A 22,040-nucleotide genomic window follows, 5' to 3' on the forward strand; every position below is an offset into this window, starting at 1 on the left:
AATAAGCCCACCTAAAACAAATAACAAAAAATAAATGAAAGAAAGAAAGAAGAAGAAACAAGGCATTTCTATCCCACAAGCCAATGGCCTGCCCCCATAACAACTTGCTCTCCTCTTTTTTCATTGCTGGTCTCTCACCAGTCACAGTTCCTAACACGGTAAACTTAGATTTGTTTAATATTTTCTTTCAAAGAAAACCCTTCCTTTACCCTAGCCATTCATAGAACACGCATGAGTGTGTGTGTGTGTGTGAGAGAGAGAGAGAGAGGGAGAGAGATCATCAAAATGAATTTACAGCCACTCAAGTAAACTCATTCTCCAGCTCTTCCAGTTTGTAACAGGTAGTTAAAACCAAATAAGAGACAGCCCTTTTCTGTATGAAGTTATTGAAAACTTAATGATAGTTCCCTGTTGGAAACTCCGGACATAAGCACCAGCATGGAACTAAAAGTCCAAAAGTTTGCAAACTGTTCATTGATCTAGAACTCTTCAAGAGCTACAAATACCACAAAAAAAAACAGAGCGAAAATATAGTGCTAGCAGACTTCCAACCAATAGACAGATAAAACTGTCAATTACTCACATGACTGAGGCCACAGAATCTTAGGTGCAGAAAAGATGGATGCCCAAAGCAATAATAGAACTCCATCTACTGATCTTTCAGCCCATTCAAACAAAGAATTCAAAAAACACATTTTTCAGCTGCAATTCACATCCATCCAAGCCATCATTTATTGCATTCCTTCCAAACACATCAAAATAAACAGCATGGGCTGTAAGCCATATTTTCCTTTTCCCCTTCCTCAGCATCCCTCCATAGTCCATGCCAACTACTCAAGGTATCCTTGACTACCTTGGAAAGCACCCAAGTAATACCAAAAGTTGAGAATAATAAAGACCATTAGGAAAATGAATTTTCCAGTGTTCTTCATTGTGTGTAGGCATTAACACTGGCAGCACCACCTAAAGAAAGGAAGAAAGGAAGACGGGAAGTTGAGATGATTTGACCATGCACAATGAAGACCAATGCCTATAAGGGTGACTCCATGATATATTTCAAGTTGAAAGTGCCAAGAGCAAACATCAGAATGAAAAGGTTCAGAAGAATCAAAACAGATGTGAGCTACAGTAGTCCAGAAAATGTGTTGACATAATGATATAACCAAAAATGTCCCTAGATATAACAGAATGGTAAAATAGGCTCATATAGTTGACCCAAATTTTGTGGCAGAGATTCATTACTTTCGTTGGCATTTCCTCTCCATGATGGTGATAGCTTCCCAGTCTTAGGAGGAAACCTGGGGCATATACAATGGCAGAGAGCTATGATTCCAACTGTTTGGGTGATCTGATTCTATAGGAATGTCAGGACTTTTGGCAGGTGGAAAACTACAAAAATCCTGTGGGATGGAACATACTGCCTTAATTTGTCTTGTAGATCTGCCGCTACCAAGCTCCACAGTGTCCCCATTATTATGGAGTGTAAGATCACTTGAGATTCGCCAGAAATAGTAACGTAGTAAATTCTATTCCCAGATTACTTTATATAAACTCCAAGAAGCGGACCACCACTTCAGTTCCTGCAGTGCTTCACTTCCAGCATATCATAGGAAATTCAGCACAGTAGCAAAAATGTTGCAATTCAAAGAGCAAATCTGCTCTTTTCCACACACAATCATGAAGGGAAAAAAATTCATGCATATGGGAGAAAAAGAAAAGCCCAAAATTTTGAGCTAAAAGATAAAAGAGTTCAGTTTGCACCAGAAAATATGAAGCCAACAAAAATATACTGGACCACCAAAAGAATATGAATAACCAGTATCTTCATGCAGGATATTGAATAGCGAGAGTTATCATATTTCCCAAAACATCCATCATAAGGAAGCACTTCAAATTCAAACTCAAACATCTAATAAGTTGCATCCCAAAATACCAGGAGCAGGCGTATAAAACGAGAGACGACAGCATAGCATTATATGCAAACTAGTCTATCTGTGTCCTTGAGCTTGCTGCATATTGTATGCACCCCAGGAACCAGGTCCAGGTCCATATTGAGGAAAACTTTCTGCGCCTGCTGGTACCTAACATATGAAGGAAAGTAATATATTCAAACAATATCTACATGATAAAATTGAACAAATGTGTTTATAGGCTGATTGACAGAAATACCTAACAGGCAAGCACATCAAGTTGACTGATTTCAGTGTGTAGTTGTTAATTGTTAACTACCTTTTGGCAGTAAATATATTCAGACCAATTATCTTTTGATAGTATCCCCCACTCCGTAAATGACAGACGGCACATCAAGTTGAAAAAATTAAGTAATTGTTAATTGTTAACTTCCTTTTTGGCAGAAAATACATTAACAATAATTAATCTATCTCCCTTTCCTATTTGATAACAGAATCAAGTTAATTGATTTCAGTATAGTTTATTGTTAATGGAACTCACCGGATTCATGCCATAGTTTGTAAGATAAGGATTTGCTGCATATCCAGCTTCAGGGTTGCCATAATTTCCACTATAACCTGCACAGGCAGGAATAAGAATCAACCCAAAGTTCACAACAATGATAATCAAAGCTACAGCAAGGAAAATGTTCTGGAAAGAAATTAATGTGTTTCATGTTGTCAGGTTACCAATTGACCTAAAAGCTTAAGTTGTTAGATAGTGGGGCTAATGATGTATTTAAAGCTTAATTTGATTTTAGCCCTAACACCTTACCTCACAAGCAACAATAAATTGAGTGAAATAATTCATACGCTTTAAACTGGTAAGTGGTAAGAACCAACTGTAAAACATGTGAGAAGAAGTGGTTGAACTCATGTAAACTAATAATATTCCATGGTTTCTTCTACCTTCCACACATTTCATATGATTGACTTGGTTGAGACTGCACTAAGCCATTTCAAAAGGACCCAACCTCTCCACCTATTCAACTTCTTCTCCAGTTTAAAAACATTGATTGTGGGTGTAAATACATACTAAAATACTCAAATACTATAAAAAGAAATATTTAAATCAGGAGAAAATTTCAAGTAACACCGATAATTAAGTGAATTGAAAGTCAAACAACAAACACAACCAGTGAATTGAACTATTTGTGTTTTAGAATTTAATGGATGAAACAATTTTGTGCTTTTCTTTGCTTTTATCACATCTCTTCCATCTCTCAGAGTATAAGAATGCTCAAATTGTCAAATTGCATATAACTACTCCTGAAGGTTACTCTTAGAAATTTTGATTGCTGAATACCCTAATGAAGCCATCATGAAAATCTCATCTCTCTACCTTCTTCATGCTATACATGTACTCACTTTTTCCTTATTCAAAAAACATAGTTTATTTAACCAAGTGGTTCTTTTTTTATATCTCTTTTTGGTTATCCATTTTTATAAAACCCACAAACCATCATTTAAGTACCTCCCAAAGGGCAGACACTAATGATCTTATTTTAGGGAGAAAATATAGGAAAATTCTTTGAATATTAGTTCCTTCTAGCAATATTTTGAAACATCAGATTCTGCATTTTTTTTCTTTTAAAGGTACACTCTTTTTTTCCCACCAGCACTCAAACCTGGAACTCCCACAACCCCACTCTAGTTCCTTACCATTTGAGCCAAGAGTCCAAGCCAAACATCAGATTCTGCAAATCAGATCATGTTATACTTAAATGTAATAGTTGGGGTCATTAACCTACAACAGATTCGCATTGAGAGGATCTGTAGCAACAATGAGGGGCAAACATTTTTATCTTCACTAGACCACAAAGGTCAAGTGGCTTTTACCAAGCAGAGACCGGATATCTTTGCCATTTCTTTTGGTTTTAGGATTCCAAGGCTGGGGGAGACTTGAATGCCAATGTGAAAGCTTTCAGCATTAATCATTAGTATGTCCACTCATCATCCATGAGCTCATGGATATGCAGGATGGACAGGAGAAAAGATGTTTAGGAATTAATCATTTTAAGGGTTCACTTGTTTCCAAGTAGTGCTTTGAGGAATTTTTTTTCACATTCCTTGTCTGTCATTTTACTTTCACTCCCCTGCATTATAATGAGAAACTTCCTTTTCTACATAATATGTGGCCTCTCTAAAAGTGGATCTCTCCCTTCTCTTGTATATTCACCCTCTTGAATTCAAATCTAAATTTGAAAAATAACATTGAAGGAAGCAGATACCTGGATTCCCACCAGAAGCAGCAGCACTTGCTCCTTTATCAGCATTTGCAAGCTCTGCACGAAGTTTTTCCAACTCCCTGGCCATTGAGATCAAGTTATTCTCCATCAACTGACCATGCTGGTAATTCTCTGCATATCCTTTCTTCTCATACTCAATGGCAGCTCTACATACCAAGTTGACATGTCATTATCATAATCCAAAATCCACTAGAAAAGCATATTACATGCCATCCACAAAATAAAAATTGAGCATGCTATCATGAATTACCTTGCTCGCTGCAATTCATGTTTCACACTCTCAATTTCTTCCTTCAAAGCTGATGCATGTTGCAAATCAGCCTTGGCTCTAGCCAAATCTTGGGTCATTACTTGGACCTTTCCAGTGAGCTCTTGCCTTGCCAAAGTAAGCTCCTTAACATCAGCATTAACTTTAAGGACCTCAGCCTTCATAACCTCCATCCCACAAAGGTCTGCTTCGATCTTAGCCAACCTCTCATGCATTGTTCTCATCTCAACATCCTTATCTGCCTGCAACATACCCGAAAAGTGCACCATTCGCTGCAACTCTTGCTGAACAGCTTCCAACTCCTGCTTCAGTGCAACATGGGTTGCCGCCAGCCCTTGGTTATCAACAAGCAGACCTTGAATTTCTTGCTGTTGAACTGCTAGATGCTCCTCAATCACCCAAGGGTGAGGGGGTGGCAGTCTATGACCCATCCCAAACTGTAACTCTTGCAACTGGGCTGCTCTCATTCCTTCTAGCAGTTTGGGATGGGGCCTTGGCCCAAGGCCTCTGCCAAATGGGGGTTCATGTACATGAGGAATATCTTTCATTGGAAATGGCGGTCGGCGATCTCTTCTTGACATTTTTCTAACTGTAGTAACCTAAAGAACATCAAGATTCAATCAACATTGAGAAATTTAATGGAAAAGCCACATTCTGATGCTCTGTTTGGTTTATGATAAAATGAATTCTCTTCAAATGTAGTAGAGTTAACATCAAGAACATCAAAATTCAATCAGCAATACAAAATTTAACGGAAAACCATATCCCAATTTTCTGTTTGATTCCCACTAAAATGAAGCAAGTCAAAAAATAAAAGCATAGAAATTTTCCGGTTCTATATATTCCATTGTTTTTTCCCAAACAGAATAAGCCCAACCGGCCTAAGCCAGAAACTGTTTTACCCTTCAACTTCCATTTTTCTTGAACTGTAAATAGTGAATACTTTAGTTTTACCGGGAAACAAACGAAGCAACAAGGGATCAAACAAGAACATTCGATCGATACAAAGAGACTTATATCCACAGCTCATTCCTGAAACAATGAACGAAACAAATCTCTAAATGCTATGTTTTTCATGGAAAGTAATTTCATCGAAAATCCTCCCAATGAATAATGCATATTACAGGCTGCAAATGGAGGCTTCAATCAAATTTTTCTTTCTTGGGAAAAAAAATAAAAATAAACATGAGGGGCGTAAAATAAGATCAACAGAAATACGACATTCGCAAGAATCAACAGAAAAATAAAAAAACTATATACCAGATGGAAGAAATGGGAGATGCGAGGAACAATAAACCCTAACGGGCAGTTTGGTTGGTGAGAAAACCTGGAAAATATTTTGAATGGAGCAAAGTAGCAAATAAAATCGGCGGGAAATGAAAAGGAGAAATGGCGAAAATTCTATCTCTGACAGTTGGAGTAATTAAGAAGCAACCAAACGAATGATTAAAATATAAGAACTTCTCTTAACTTTCTTATAAAATTTAATTTGAAAATAATTATTCACCTTGTCTTTAATTTGTATATCTATTAATTTTTTTCTTTTGTTAATCCTTTTAAAAACGTTTTTAGTAAAAATAATTATTAATAAAAGCGTTACCAATAAACAGCGTAGATAAATGAAAAAATTTTCTAATAAACTCTAAATTTAAAAAGGAAAAAAACATTAATTTTTTTTTTTTTTTAAAAAAAAAAAGGAGTTATGAATCTTATGATGGATAATTGAAGGTTGATGAGTTGGAGGGTAAATCCATTTATTAATTTATTAATAAACATGATATTATAATTTCTATTTAAAGCCTAAATTTATTTAAAATGTGTTTAAAAATAATTTTAAAAAACGTTTCTAATATTTCTAAATAAAACATTGATTCATGAAAAAAAACCAAAACGACTTTTAGCCTGAAAATTTATTCCTCGACCCAAAAAAGTCTGTCTAGATTCTCTTCAAGTTGTTTCTATTCATTCATGTTCCTGCTTTTATCACAACCTTGGGTACCTCGTGAATCCACATTAACTTCAATCGGTGGGAGGCATTTGCCAGCAACGGCTATCCCACAAGGCCATCCTACAAATCAACAACACCCCCCACTAGCGGTGACCCTCATGTGACTGCTACCAACTCCACAACATCTCCATACAATCCATACAAACTCTCATCTCACTCACTACCCCACACTCTCACAAGCAGACATGGAAGCATTGTGGAGCTTGGAGGACAAATGGAAGCTGTCAACCCAAGAAGCAGCCCTCCTGTTTGTCTGCACTACATTTTCAGTCATCGGAGTGTGCACTGCGGTCGCACTGAAAAAGAGAGCCCGGAGAAGGCAGGTGGTTGGTGGGGAGGATGTCGATGGGGTTGAGTCGATGATCAGCAAGAAGTGGGGTGATGGAGGGTGTGGTTGGGGGTCCATAAAGAGGGTGTTGATGGGGACAGTGAGGTGGAGTGGAGCCAGCAAATGGGACGAGAGGCCACTGCCGCTGCTGGCGGTGCAGCGGTATGAGGGGGATGTGGGGTGGCAGAGCCATAACTCAGTCTCACCAGTGTGGCAGAGACCGATACTGATGGGGGAGAAGTGTGAGCTGCCTCGATTCAGCGGGCTGATTCTGTATGATGAGACAGGCCAGCCACTCCATCAACCTGATAAAGAAACAATACAGCAGGTGAGCAAAACTAGATCTAGGAGAAGAATTTAGCTAGAAAACCTGGAAACATGCACATCTCAATATTGAAAATGCAGTCACAATGAGTTATTGCATACACCATCAAACAGACCAGGTTCAAGCAAAACCAGATATAGCATACAGCATACAATTTTCAGTACAAATAATCACACTGCACATCACCTGATCAAATCCAATTATTACACTAATTTCACTTTCTGTTTTTTGTGTGCAGGAGAAAACATCTGTTGTGAGAACAACTCTCAGGGACTTGCTGTAGATTTCTCTAGTTTTGTTCTTTCCTTTTTCTCATCAGTTGTAACAGAGAGTGGGGACTTTAGTTGGGGAGTGTATGGTCTTTTTTTCCTCTACAATAAGAACCCTAATAGAAACATTGTGGAAATGGCTCAATCACTATTTTTCACACATCTTGAATGAGCAGTTTCTTCCTATTCGATACTATACAAATGAGGTGTACTTCAATCTTAAAGAATGCCTGGCATGTAGATGCCACATCTTTTCAATGGCTAAGGGCATTTATTTAAGATTTGCTTCCAGCCCAGTTGGGACAAGGGCTTGTTGAGTTGAGTTGATTTGAGGAATTCCTCATGCAACTTGGAATCTAGCAGTGCCCCATATACAGAAGGAACCGAACAGAAAGCAAAGTAAAGAAATTGGCAAGGGACACAGAACCAGAAAACCAGAAGGTTGCCGGTAAATGGTGTAAATTTGTAGTTTTCTTTTCTTTTTCCGACTACTGCAGGAAGCAACTGAAGCCTGAGTTTCAGAACATATCCACGAAGGAAATATTTTCTAAAGCACTTCCAGGAAAATACAAGGGAAATACCTTTGTTTTCTGGATTAAATTCCTCAGTTTCTGGAGATCTTGGTCCTGGAAAAGCAAGTTCCATTTTCATTTATACTGATGAATAATGCAATAATCTTGAAAATCAAGAACAGAGCATGGGTAGAAGAGATGTTCTCACTAGGAGAAGGGGGGATGAGAATAATCACAACCCACCAAGAAGGAAATTTCAAGTCCATAAGCATAGGATTCAGACCTCACAGAGGACTCAGAAGTGAAGGCAACTCTCTTTGTTCGGACCTCTGCCTTTGAATCTGCTAATCTAGGGGATCAAGCAAAAGTACACTTGCATGATCTAGAGATAACTAATTTCCTCAACAAGAGAAACTACACATCTTAAAATTCACATTAGCAGATTCAACAACCACTAGATCTTTACCTTCTCATGGGTGGTTCCATCACCGCTCTTCTTCAGATAAGCAACAAGTAAGAAATGATATTAAAAACTCAAAGGGTGTATTAATCTATTTTGGTATTAAGTTGGAGGAAGCAGCAAGAAGTAAGAAGTAATACAACAAAGGAGATATTTATCAACTAAAAATATGAAGAGGCAATGGATCAATTAATAGGTGAAAACAGTAAAAATAGAAAAGAGCAAAAACTAATAAAAAAGAGAGGTTAGCAATTGCCCCCAACTAGCAAAGGGAGTATAATGCTTTAATAATGGTGCTTCAACAATATGAAGCCCATCAATGAATCACATAAATGTTTGAATATTTACAACATAATTCCAATGCCAAAACAGAAAGGAAAAAAACTAAAGACGAGGAAAAGAAGACTGGAAGACAAAGTTCCAGAGATTTACATGCTCTTATTTGTGTAGAGACATGCACACGTGACTAAAAGGAGGAAGAATGACCTAAAAGCACAATTGTGGGTAGCAAGTTTGCACGTTTCACTATCCTTCAGTTCCAGCCTTGTCTTCCTATTTCATGCAGCAAAGAACACCAATTTTACCTATTCACAAACAGAACATAAAAAGGAACAGAACCGTCCCAGAAATGCAGTTAGGGAATGACAACAAACAATGACAAATTACTCATCTATGGAAGAGAAAGCCAAAGCAACAGCCTTTTCTTCAATGACAAAAGTTACAAAGTAGCCATTAGTACTCGAGGAGGATGTTTAAGACTCAGAAAAGTCATACTGTTGAGTGCAAAGGAAGAATTGAGAATGGTTTTCCATCCCAATTTACCAACATCCAAAATCATATGCAACAACCTTAGAGTGTAGAAGAGTTGTACAACTAAAACTGAAAGGGCAAAAAAAATTGTTTTTACCTTTTCTTGCTTATATGCTCTTTTACCCATAAGACACTATTAAAGGTTCTCTAGACTCTTCTGCAGATGTTCTTTTATAGTAGGAGTACAACCCCAATTGCACAATCCCCAAAACGGTTCCAGCTCCATTTGGGACCTGAAATTAATTCAATCAGATAATTGATGTTTACAAGGGAGTGTATATATTCCTACATACATACATGCATTACATATAATGCATCCATCTTGTTGGAAAACATAAGTGCAAATTTTGTGCAACACAAAAGAAGCTTAAGAAATGTAAAGTGAAAGAGGTAAGGAAGCTTACATAAACAAAGGGATCATTGTTCAAAATTCCATAAGCAAGAAAAGAAGCGCTCATTAGGAAAGTTGAAAGAGAAAGATAGAATGGCATGAATTCGACACTCCTTGTCTGGATCACCAAATTCTGCCAAATAGACATAATTGAAGAAAAAAATAAGCAGTCCATAAGAAATAAGCAATTTAAGGAAACCCACCATCCACCGAGAATGAAATAACTGCTTTAAACACTTACAATTACAAACAATGGAGAAGCAAACATAGATATGAGAGCAGCACAACTCAAGAACCCAACAACCATCCGCCGAATGGTAAAGTCACTTATTTCCAAGCTCCCAACAACTATGACTAAGAATAAGACAATATCTACCATCAGCAGCCCAAACATCCTCACCTGCTCATAAATGAATGAACATCTTAGAACAACATAAAGGACTATCAAGAACTCCACCACATAAACAAGATTGGGTAATTCTGAAAGAATAAACAACCTTTTTCCTTTTGCCGGTATATGTTATGAAGAGGATTATGTAGACTAACTGAAAGGCTGCTCCAATTGAATTGACTGTGGTAACCATTATATTATTATAAGATACGAGGGGCGTGCCGTACCAGAGAGTTACCAAGCAGTTTAGGAGAGCATATATATATGGCAATCCTGAGAAACTTTCTGTTGATCGGTTTCTGGCGATTCTCCTAAACGTAGGTCTGTCAATTTATGGAAAAATAATAATAGAGAAAATTAATGAACCATCTTGTCAATTTTATTGTCTTAGTAAATAACATAAAGTTAAACTCACATTGGTGACACAAACAGCCCAAAAGCAAAGATGTTCCCTGAAACACACACCGAAACATCAGCCTTGTGAACAGAATTCTTGAATTATTCTTCAAATAACCCCACTTCCTCATAAAGCAAGCCAAACAGAAAATATGAATGAATCATTTGTTACATTCACAAATTAGTTTTAACACGGGATAATTACTACAAATGACCATTTGGATAACTCAGATATAAATAAATAAGAAAGAATATTGACTATTAGAAATATAGAAATGCAACATATCACTCTTTTTTCCCTAAACATGCATTTCTATTCTATTCCAAGTTTTCCCCACTTGGTTCTTTTGGAAGTCACTTTATCCACAATCAATTCCCCAATTTTCTGAACTTGTCAGTATGCATAACCACAAAGAACAAACGAAAGATTCAACCTTGAAAAACTAACAACCAGAGAGAAAAAATCACAAACACAAATAAAAATTTGATGAAAGTACTCTCCATATTGAACAAAAAAAAAATTAAATAAGAAGAGAGAAAAATAAATAAATAATCTTTCAAAATAAGAAACAGATAGGATATTTCATAGAAATCAATACCAAAATTAATGGAACCATAAAAAATGGATTATGGGTACTATTTTATCCCCGCAAGTTGAGATTTTTCATTTCAGCAACAAAATCAAGAAAAACCCATCAACTGGAGCTGCTTCCGTAACAAACCCAGATAACTTCAGGGACAGAGATGAAAAAAAAAAAAAAACTCACCGGCGACTCCAGCTGCATCCTTGCAAATTGTATTGACTGGCAACAACAGAGAACGAGACATCAATCAAATCCAAACCACGTACAAGATCCAACCCAATTTAATTTGACACCAAAATTCAGAACCCAAAATTTCTCTTCTCCCACATGCAAATTTCAAACACCCATCTCTCTCTTACAACGTTCGGGCAAAGAAGGCGTTTACATCAAGAAACAAGAGGCTGTCGGCTTTTTTCAACTTCTTAAAATGTGGGCCTTTCAACCATGTCCCCCTTCTTTGTTGCTGTTAGCCTTGTTAAGAGGCGTGCGTTTCCCCAAAACCATTTCGTCTTTCCTGGAAGTTAAGACATTTTTCCGGGAGAACGGGTGTGTTTGGACATGTGTTGAATAGCTGGCACTGTCCCCCCCAGGAGTTTTTTAATTATTGGCTAAGAAACATATCAACGTTTCATCCAAGTGGCAGAATTTATCAATAAAATGCATGATAATCCAATACTTCATATTTTCTATTTTACAAAATTTAATTCTTTCCTCAATTTATAAAATTCATGAAAAATTAATTTATAAATATTCAATTAAAAAAAGGGATAATTCCCCATCTAAAATATAATTCCACCTTTAAAATCATAAAAAAGTGGATTTCCACCCACTAATTTAAAAAAAGATAAAAAAAAATTATTTTTCATAAATTAGTTTTATCTTTATTTATTTTAAAATATTTTAAAATATATAGAATTTTTATGTAAGCCATTATTCTTTAAAATATTATATTACTTGATAATATTAAATAAAATTATAAAAAAAATCATTTATCATTTTAATATGATGAAAGTATCTAACAAATAAATATATTATAAATTTGTTATTATATAATATGATGTAAAAATCATTTTTAAAAAATTCTTCAAAATTTTTAAGTGATAAATATATTTTTTTAATTCCTAATATTAATTTTATATCTTGTATTATATAAATATAATTTTCTTCTCTTTTTTATTATAGAATTGAATAAAAATTTTATTGGTTTACTTCGACAATAAAATAAGAATTTTAAAAAAAAAATTAAAAAAAATACAATTAAAACTAAAATACTTAAAAATTAAATATAATTAAAACCAATGAAATTTAAAATCAAATACAATTTAAACAAAAAAGCTTAAAAGAAAAAAAAAACATTTCATTGTATTTTCAACTATTTATTGGATTTATAATTTCTATTAGTATGATTTAACGAAATGAAAACTAATATTTTATTTTTATATTTTTTTTGTTTTAATTATATTTTTAAATTTAATAATTTATTAATCTCAAATCAGTTCTTATATAATAAATAAAAAATATTATTAACTTGATAAATAAAAAGTCATTTCAAACAATAGTAAAATATTGTTTTAGAAAATAATTATTTAACTAGTGAAAAATATATATATTTTAAAATAGATAGAAATAAAATTGATTTATAAAAGTTAATATTTTTTTATATTTAAAAAAAATTAATGAATCAAAATCAATTTTTTCTTTTAAAAGTACTATATTTGTATAAAAAAATATATGGGATTATTGATAATCCATCATCTTCCTACCCCTAGGGAAACGAAGGAAAATTTGAAAAAATTAATAAAATTTGTGTTTCATTTTTTTTAATTAAGATAATAAATGGAGACAAATGTGTTCTTAATTTTTAATCAATCAATTAATTTGTTATTCAATCCACCTCTAAACAGACAGTCATCTTAGTCCAAAGAGGAGATAACGACACTTACTTGCCGTCTTTAAATTTCCTATACTAATTAAATAAATAAATATTTAATACATTGCCTATCTTCTTTGACATGGAAAGTGATCCCAGTAATATTTATTTCGAATTTCAAAACACCTCATAAGAGTATTCAACTATAAATAAATCTCTCATGTCAAAGATAATTGAAATTTTATTATTTTAATAACATTTTATTATTATTATTATTATAAATATGCAATATTAATTCAATATCATACTTAATTTTTTAAAACAATATTTATAAAGTAAAGAAAAAAAAATAGGTTAGATTAGGTTAGGTTAGGCAGCGGGAGGGCTCGTGAGGTATGTCATCAATACAATTTTATATTAATAGTTATTTTACTAAATCTTGTCCACAATCACAAGAACTTTTTCTGAAGGTAAGTCACATGATAATTTTGAGATTAAAAGTGATAAATTTTACACGTGATTCACGTGAATTTTTGGAATTTTTTTTCTCATACATAATACAATATGGAAAGAATAAATCAAGAAAACAAATTTTCACATTTTAGTTTAATTTATAATTAAATTAATTTAAAAATTAAAAGAAATCCCGCCATGCCCCCATGACTGTTTACTTATGCACAATTTTAAATTAAAACACTTTAATTTCTTTAATATTTTTTGGAATAATGATCATGAAATAAAAAACTAAAAACTAATTTATATCTTATTTTATTTTTAAAATTTAACACCCATTGTTAAAAGACAAAGGTATTAAATGCCTATTGATTCTCAAATTTTAAAATGTAAAATTACAAAACTAGCAATTATGTTTTTTTATATATGGATATTGAAAAACAGCAGAAGCGAATTGTAGGGCAGCGAAGTTGGGCCTGGCCTGACTCAGCGGCTGCTTTGGGCCTTAGTCCCAAGTATGGGCTTCTAAACGTAGCTGAACTTTAGAAAGATTTTCTATCCCACATCGACTACACGAGAGAAAGTGGGGGACGGAAAGAGATATAAATATGGAGAAGAGCATCCGTTCAATTCATACCTTTCTCGGCCTTTTGGCTAAGATCAAGTGTAGTATCTGTTCTTATCAGTTTAATATCTGATACGTGGACCATCGGTCCACATGATATTAAATTAATTTTTTTAGGGAGAGGGTTCACCACAATAGCTTGCTATTGGAACTCTCGCGCGTCGCCCATGCGTTGCACTATTGCACGGGCCTGGCGCATCCCTCCATTTCTAGTCCAAACTTTTCTGTAGTTAAAATGAAATTTGGAATTTATGTAAATATATGTTTTTGCTTTAAAGCAATGGGAAATATTGGCTGCTAAGAGATGGTTAGGGGGGGTATCGATTTTCGAATCTCTTCATATCTGCTTGAAAATAAAGAGAAAAACATAAAAATAAATAGATTTAAAATTATTAGTCATGTATGTAGAGGAGAAAATTTTCTCTTAATTCTTTTTATTTATTTAATTACTTGCTTTATTTTTTATTCTCTTATTTCACGATAATAAGTTAATAACATGTTAATTTCTAATAGAAAGAGAGGTTGAGACAAAGAGAAAATGAGGGTAGAAAGTGAATTGGAGAAGAAAATAAAGGTGGGAGGGGAAGGAGATGATGATTTAGTGTTAGGGTTTTGAGGTTTGGTGGGAAGAAGAAAATAGAATAAACTATGATAATCATACAATGCAGTCAAACATGTGACTTCTATTTCTATTCCATCCCGTTCATTGTTTCCCCACCTTACACAATTATTTTCCCCACCTTACACAATTATCTTCTAAATAAATTTATATATCATATTATATTTAAAACAAGGAAAATGACCCGCTTTCAGTCATGTATATATTATTCAATTTGGACCTAAATAGGTCCTCATGATTTTAAAATATATCTATATAGAGTCCATACTTATATAATACTAATAACTTTTCTCCTATCTAATGTCACAAATACGTCTCACCTCATGCAAATATAATATATTTTGTCTCATAAACTCTTCTTAACTTTATAGATGTGTTTTAAAGTCATAAATGACCTTTTGGATTCAAAGCGAACAATATATGATTGAAAATGTATTATTGCAAAATATGTAAAAAAAAGTTACAACACATTTAATTTAGTATTGATTTATATTAGGTGGTGTTTGTTTTTTTGGCTTTTTGTTGAAAACCATTTAGTTTTAGAATTTAGGTTGTTTGTTTTTTTACTTTTTCATGACTTATTATAAACTTTTTACTAAATAGAAAAAGCCAAAATATGTAGCTTTTTCTAAATAGAAAAAATAATACAATGGTTTTTTTACTTTTTAATACTTAATAAAAATAAAATACTACAAAAACAAACAACCTAATATTTAATACTATTAAGTATTAAGGTTCTATTTAGAATTAAGTAAAAAAACAAACACCACCTTAGTCTTTAACTTTTTATATCTTAGATCTTATTTATATATAAACTCTTTTTAATAATTAATATTAAAACTTTTATAAGTATTTATTTAACATTAGACTTTTATTGGTTGTGACAATATTCAACTTTTGTAATTAATAGTAAAAGAAATAAAGCACACATAACAAAAATGTTTCAAAAGGTTTCCAAATCATGTTTGAAAAATAAAGCTATAAAAACACTTTTAAAAGTCATGCTTGGTAATTAAATACTTTTACCATTTAAAAAACATTCATTGAAAAGGGGAATATTGTAATTCACATGGATGTCACGAGACCATCATTATATTTTATCCTTTTGGCTTATTTGATTGTGCCTCATCATTCTCATAGAGGAAAATGGAAAAACATTAGGAGGTGAAGGAAGAAAGAATCATTTGGTTGTGTCTCATCATTCCCATGGAGGAAAAAAAGAAAAAAACAGTGAAGGAAGACGACGAGGAATAAAAGACTTAAGAGAGTGGGGGAAGTAAAAACTCACAAACAAGCCTCCAATAATAATAATTACAAAAAGAGCATTTGCCCACCACCTCAAAATCTCAGATTTGTTTCAAAATGTTAATATATATTTATATTATTTGTATATTTTGCTACTATTTTTTTTTAGAAAAAAACATATTACCAATAATTTAATTCTTAATATGGGATTCCGAATATCAAATTTTGATTTAGATGCATTTTCTGATTTCTATTTTTTAAAATAATTTTTTTTATGTAAAAATAGAAACTTTTTATAAAAGGTATTAACTTAAAAACCTTATATTTTCAAAAATTATTTCTAAAAATTTTAAAATTCAAGCTAATAAAACTCACTTAAAAAAAAAAAAAAGAAGAAGTTTTTAGGTTTACTTTTAAAGAAACTTTAAAGCGCTATCTTTTATTTTGTCAGATTCCTAAAAAGTTTGAAGCAAAAAAATTAAAAAAGAAAATATAAGGAAAGAGAAAAAGTTAAAATATATGGAGAAATAGTTTACACCTGTTTTTTTTTTCTTATATCTATATATATATATATATATATATATATATATATATATATATATATATATATATATATATATATATATATATATATATTTTTACTTAATATGTTAAGGCCTAAGGGTATAAACGACTTACCACATCTCTCTCCTTAAATACCTTTTTAAGGCAACCCCACAAAAAGTGAATAAATGTTGTAGTGTCCCATTCACTTTTTTACAAGCCCCCTCCATTCAGCCTATGAATGGAATCATTTCATTTGAGGGGATGTTGCTTTCAGATCTTCAATCCATTCACCTATACCCACACCCCACAACATTTATATTAAAAACGGGACAACGACAAGGATCTCCTCCTCCTCCTCCTCCTCCTCCTCCACCCCAATTTTTATTTTTCTTAATACACAAAAATAACATCTACCACCGACAAAAGCTTTCATGACGTCAACAATCAAACTAACTTAGATAAATTTGGATATATAAATATAGAAATTAAATTAATATTTATGATTTAATCTAAACATGGGATTGCTCACGATATAATACCAAAAAGAATTAAATTTTGAAATTTATTTTTTCCCCATAAAGCTTATTCATATAGGCAATTATGGTAAATAAATAAATTTAAAATAGAGAAAAGACTGACTACCATGATTTATGGTTAAGTACTCCCTTAATTGAAGATTATAGAAAATTAATTTTAAATAAAAAGACCCTCAAAACCCATCTACGTGTGCTTGGTTATTATTAATTAAATAATGTGGGTTTATTAAATTTAAATTTAAATATAAAAAAAAGGTATGAAAATGTGGATCTAGATCCCAAATTTCTAATGAATATACACTCCAAATTTTAATAATGACACCTCACATCTCTGCCCCGCGATAAATAAATATATAACAATCTTAAAGATTTCAAAATTTTAATTTTTTTGGAATGTTAAAAATAGTATTAAAAAAATAAATATAATTTTTAAGAGCATTTAGATAAAATTGTTACTTAATGTGGTTTGTATGCAAAATGGGAAAAAGATATATGAAAGTATCTCCTAAATTATAAAAATATATATTTTTATTTATTTATAATTTCTAAAAGAACGATAATTATTTCTTATTTTTAAGAAAAATATTTTAAAATATGCTTTGCAACATCAAATAATAAATGTTATGATTTTAAAAAAAAATTATAATTTTAAGCCGAAAGCATGTGCTCCTAAAAACAATGGTTTTAATTATTCCCATAATCATGCAATCACATTGTTATGACCAAATTGACCTCTTACAGGTGTCCAGCTTTCATTGCTCTGAGGGCCCAACGATGGAGGGAGTGAGAGAAGAAGACTCTCAGAAGTCAAACCAATCAATGGTGGACAGACAGCCGTTTCTAATCCTTCAGAAAAGTCTAAGCGCGTAACGAGCGCAAAAAGACTGGGGGTAGTTTCGTCATTTCAGGTAAGGCGTCTCCAACAATGGCTCTCCTTAACTGTCTCACACCGGCATATATAAATTGCGTAAGCCTCCCTATCTCTGGATCTTCGTGGTTTCTTCTCCATTCTGTCCGAATCCACCCCCTTTTTATCTCTAGAGACTTTATATTTTCTCCCTCTAAAGTTTCAATAATCCCATTGGTCTTGATCTGAGAGCAATTTGTGAGTAAATGTGATTTATTTCCTTTTATTCTGCAATCATGATTTGTAGTTTATTGTTCTGGTTTTTGGATTGATTGAGCATGTTTCTGATCTGAGTTGGTCTTATTTTAGGTTAGATCTGTCGGTGAATTTGAGTAATTCTCATGTTTTGTGGGGTTTAAGTTTTTGATTTGTACATTTTTTTTCGACCATCTGGATTTTGATTTGTGGCTTACTGGTTGGGCTTTTGGATTGGTGGAGTATGTTCGTGATCTGGTTTGGCGTTGTTTGGGTTAGATCTGAGAGCGAATTTAAATAATTCTCACGTTCTCGTATGGTTTGGAGGGTTGCTTTTTGCAAATACATTGCTTAATTTGATGCGATCTGTGTTTTTTATTGGGATGAAGATGGAGAAGTGGTGTTGCAGATCAGATCTGCCTGTGTTTTCCAAATGGGGTTTTGAAATTATTGATGGTGTGCGAGTTTCATTGAGCATTTGTTTGTTTGTGGTTTTTGGTTTTATATAATGTACTGGATCTGGTAATTAAAGGTAGGTTTTGATGGACATATCACGAAGTTGAATGTTATTTTGTGATTTCTATTGGATCTGTTTGGTTGCTGAGAAAATGATATGAAATTGGTACTGTAGTTTTTGACATAAAAAGATCAACTTGGAACTGAGAATTGTTCGAAATTTATAGTGGGTTGATCATTTCCTTGAATCAAGGTCGTGGAGCCTTCAATTTCTCAGCAACCAAATGATTTGGGCAATCTATTTGTAGGATGGAAATTGTTTGCAGTAGTTTCCTTATGATTCTACCTTCAAAGTCCCTCATTTTTCACTTGGATCTCTTTGCTTTTTCTTTTAATTTTGTATATATAATATAACTAATTTTCGAATGATATTTGTCTTAAGTTCCACTGTTTTTTTTTTAGTGGCTTAAATTTTTACCCTTTGATGTGAACTCTGTGAACCCATTTTATATGGCTCATATGTGGATTTTTTTCAAGGTGATCAACTTTCATTTGTTTTTTCATATTAATGTTTTAAAATATTGTACGATAAGTTTCACTTTGTCATCCTGGGAAAAGTCACACCTCACCACAAACTTCCAAACGGTCATGTGTAAACCCCTTACATGGTGTCAACATATTGTATTAGTGAGAGTTTTGGAGCCTGAGAAATATGGATCAGTTGGGCACAGTGGCTTTATATCTTAAATTCCATTGTGGGCATGGAAGTGTCACATTTTAAATGTTTGGAAAGTAACATTTGACCATCCCAAATCTCTTGGAGCAGCATATAATGTTCTCAAATTTATATTGTTTAATTTGTCGTTTTGAATTTTGTTTTTTTTTTTGGATGTCTTTTGTAGATTCTGCTTTGATATGGCTACACACACACCCAAGAACATCCTTATTACGGGGGCTGCTGGATTCATTGCATCCCATGTTGCTAACCGGCTTATCAGGAATTACCCAGACTACAAGATTGTTGTGCTTGACAAGCTTGATTACTGTTCGAATCTCAAGAACCTCCTTCCCTCTAAATCATCCCCTAACTTTAAGTTTGTCAAGGGAGACATTGGCAGTGCTGACCTTGTCAACTTCCTTCTCATCACTGAGTCCATTGACACAATAATGCACTTTGCAGCCCAGACTCATGTTGACAACTCCTTTGGTAACAGCTTTGAGTTCACCAAAAATAATATCTATGGTACTCATGTCCTTCTAGAAGCCTGCAAAGTCACTGGCCAGATCAGGAGATTCATCCATGTTAGCACAGATGAAGTCTATGGAGAGACAGATGAAGATGCTGTTGTAGGAAACCATGAGGCTTCTCAACTCCTTCCGACAAACCCATACTCAGCTACAAAAGCTGGTGCAGAAATGCTTGTTATGGCCTATGGTAGGTCGTATGGCTTACCTGTTATAACTACCCGAGGGAACAATGTTTATGGGCCCAATCAATTTCCTGAGAAATTAATTCCAAAGTTCATCCTCTTGGCAATGAGAGGAAAGCCTCTTCCAATACATGGGGATGGAAGTAATGTGCGTAGTTATCTCTACTGTGAGGATGTTGCTGAGGCTTTTGAAGTCATTCTTCACAGAGGAGAGGTTGGCCATGTGTACAACATTGGGACTAAGAAAGAAAGGAGGGTGATTGATGTGGCCAAAGATGTATGCAACCTCTTCTCAATGGACCCAGAGACAAGCATAAAGTTTGTGGAGAATAGACCATTTAATGACCAAAGATACTTTCTAGATGATCAGAAGCTAAAGATCTTGGGCTGGTCAGAGCGGACTACATGGCAAGAGGGGCTGAAGAAGACAATGGAATGGTATATCAACAATCCTAATTGGTGGGGTGATGTCTCTGGAGCATTGCTTCCTCATCCAAGAATGCTGATGATGCCTGGTGGGATTGAAAGACATTTTGATGGCTCCGAAGATAGTGATTCTACAGCTTCTCCTGTCTCAAGTAATCTTAACCAGACCAGAATGGTGGTACCAGTTCCCAAAAGCGTCAGTTCTCCCCGAAAGCCATCCTTGAAGTTCTTGCTTTATGGTAGGACTGGGTGGATTGGGGGTCTACTTGGAAAGCTGTGTGAGAAGCAAGGGATTCCATATGAGTATGGAAGAGGGCGTCTAGAGGATCGGGCATCTCTCTTGGCGGATATTCAGAATGTTAAGCCAACACATGTTTTTAATGCTGCTGGCGTGACTGGCAGACCCAATGTTGATTGGTGTGAATCTCATAAACCAGAAACAATCCGCGCCAACGTTGCTGGAACTCTGACCTTGGCAGATGTTTGCAGAGAACATGGACTCCTTATGATGAATTTTGCTACTGGGTGTATATTTGAGTATGATGCTGCACATCCAGAGGGTTCTGGCATCGGATTTAAAGAGGAAGACACACCAAATTTTGCTGGTTCTTTCTATTCAAAAACCAAGGCCATGGTAACTTTACTCGTGATTTCTGATTTTTATGCATTTTGCAAAAAGTTCTGCCTTTAGCTTCTGTCTACCATTTGAATACTTATGAAAATCTTCTCTCTCTCTCTCTCTCTTTTTCCAGGTTGAGGAACTCTTAAAAGAATTTGACAATGTTTGCACCCTCAGAGTTCGAATGCCAATATCATCTGACCTCAACAACCCACGCAACTTCATTACAAAGATCTCTCGTTATAACAAAGTGGTTAACATCCCAAACAGCATGACCGTCCTGGATGAGCTTCTACCCATTTCAATTGAAATGGCAAAGCGTAATTGCAGGGGTATATGGAACTTCACAAACCCTGGAGTTGTAAGCCATAATGAGATTCTCGAGATGTACAAGAGTTACATCGACCCCAACTTTAAGTGGGCCAACTTCACACTGGAAGAGCAGGCCAAGGTTATAGTTGCCGCCCGAAGCAATAATGAGATGGATGCCTCCAAGTTGAAAAATGAGTTCCCTGAGTTGCTCCCAATCAAGGAGTCATTGATCAAGTATGTATTTGAGCCCAATCAGAAAAGCCTTGCAGCGTAAGCATTTTACAGTAGTAGACCACAGGTCTGATCTCATCAAATCTCATTAGGTAATATGGTTTGGATTACATCTATATAATGTTTATCAGTTTCAGTCATATTATTCATTTTTAGCTTCATCCCAATATTTCTATTGCTCTAGACAGGGATTAGGATAAATTCTTCTAGTTTTTCTCCTTTCCAGATTCTAGTTGAGTTTTGGTTTGCTTAATGTTCTCTTCTCTATGGGCAACTTTTGAGTAGGTTCTTTATATATTTTAGTCCCATCCTGTAAACTTTCAGGTATGTAACTTTGGATTCTGTTATATGAATTAGCTGTCCCATTTATTTTTAATAACTTGCTTCCTGAGGGTAGTTTTGTTAAACTTTGGCTATGAAAGTGTAATTTCAGAAATTTGAAAATTCATTTGTAAAATATGCATTTTGTGATATTGTATGCCTAAAAAAGGTGCCGAGTTTAGTTCAGTGGTAGTGGCCTTTTGGCCATGAACCAGTCTCCCTAATATTTTATGCTTCGCCAATCGCTATGAATAAATGCTTTGCCATCCGGCTCTAAAGAAGCTGTTTCTTTGCCTGAGAAAATTTTCA

At 34.0% G+C, this 22,040-nt stretch overlaps 4 protein-coding genes and 1 non-coding gene across 10 annotated transcripts; 3 read left to right on the forward strand and 2 right to left on the reverse strand.

The window, feature by feature from the left end:
• Positions 1–275: 275 nt before the first annotated feature.
• Positions 276–5,879, reverse strand: LOC117908437 (protein FLX-like 1). 3 transcript variants are annotated; one of them, XR_004650195.1, is made up of 6 exons: positions 5,727–5,879; positions 4,449–5,065; positions 4,181–4,344; positions 2,452–2,528; positions 1,934–2,081; positions 276–963 (listed from the first exon to the last, which is right to left on the reverse strand). XR_004650195.1 is itself a non-coding variant. In XM_034822016.1 (5 exons), the coding sequence occupies exons 2-5, from the start codon at positions 5,045–5,047 to the stop codon at positions 1,989–1,991; spliced, it is 933 nt and encodes a 310-aa protein (XP_034677907.1). In that variant the 5' UTR covers positions 5,048–5,065; positions 5,727–5,878; the 3' UTR covers positions 1,636–1,988. The 3 variants fall into 3 exon arrangements, 2 of the variants coding, with proteins under 2 accessions (XP_034677907.1, XP_034677908.1); XM_034822016.1 differs by lacking the exon at positions 276–963 and having other exon boundaries at positions 1,636–2,081; positions 5,727–5,878; XM_034822017.1 differs by lacking the exons at positions 276–963; positions 5,727–5,879 and adding an exon at positions 5,421–5,704 and having other exon boundaries at positions 1,679–2,081.
• A 520-nt stretch (positions 5,880–6,399) lies between these two features.
• LOC117909345 (bidirectional sugar transporter SWEET2) lies at positions 6,400–11,480 on the reverse strand. Of its 4 annotated transcripts, none has more exons than XR_004650336.1 (9): positions 11,124–11,479; positions 10,376–10,412; positions 10,067–10,283; positions 9,811–9,969; positions 9,583–9,702; positions 9,276–9,411; positions 8,192–8,952; positions 7,978–8,022; positions 6,400–7,107 (listed from the first exon to the last, which is right to left on the reverse strand). XR_004650336.1 is itself a non-coding variant. In XM_034823356.1 (7 exons), exons 1-6 carry the CDS (start codon positions 11,182–11,184, stop codon positions 9,298–9,300), a joined length of 708 nt encoding a protein of 235 aa, XP_034679247.1. In that variant the 5' UTR covers positions 11,185–11,480; the 3' UTR covers positions 6,400–7,107; positions 9,276–9,297. The 4 variants fall into 4 exon arrangements, 1 of the variants encoding a protein (XP_034679247.1); XR_004650335.1 differs by having other exon boundaries at positions 8,117–8,952; XR_004650334.1 differs by having other exon boundaries at positions 7,978–8,952.
• On the forward strand, positions 6,635–7,817 carry LOC117909346. The gene is made up of 2 exons (XM_034823358.1): positions 6,635–7,130; positions 7,366–7,817. The coding sequence occupies exons 1-2, from the start codon at positions 6,660–6,662 to the stop codon at positions 7,408–7,410; spliced, it is 516 nt and encodes a 171-aa protein (XP_034679249.1). The 5' UTR covers positions 6,635–6,659; the 3' UTR covers positions 7,411–7,817.
• A 2,416-nt stretch (positions 11,481–13,896) lies between the features above and the next one.
• Positions 13,897–14,092, forward strand: LOC117909688. Its single transcript, XR_004650419.1, has one exon. It is a non-coding gene; the product is annotated as a U2 spliceosomal RNA (small nuclear RNA).
• A 3,726-nt stretch (positions 14,093–17,818) lies between these two features.
• On the forward strand, positions 17,819–21,817 carry LOC117909343 (trifunctional UDP-glucose 4,6-dehydratase/UDP-4-keto-6-deoxy-D-glucose 3,5-epimerase/UDP-4-keto-L-rhamnose-reductase RHM1). Its single transcript, XM_034823354.1, has 3 exons — positions 17,819–17,939; positions 19,295–20,882; positions 21,001–21,817. The coding sequence occupies exons 2-3, from the start codon at positions 19,308–19,310 to the stop codon at positions 21,451–21,453; spliced, it is 2,028 nt and encodes a 675-aa protein (XP_034679245.1). The 5' UTR covers positions 17,819–17,939; positions 19,295–19,307; the 3' UTR covers positions 21,454–21,817.
• The last annotated feature ends 223 nt before the right edge of the window (positions 21,818–22,040 follow it).

This window comes from Vitis riparia, chromosome 19 (assembly GCF_004353265.1).
Source record: "Vitis riparia cultivar Riparia Gloire de Montpellier isolate 1030 chromosome 19, EGFV_Vit.rip_1.0, whole genome shotgun sequence".
In the NCBI taxonomy this organism is placed as follows: Eukaryota; Viridiplantae; Streptophyta; class Magnoliopsida; order Vitales; family Vitaceae; genus Vitis; species Vitis riparia.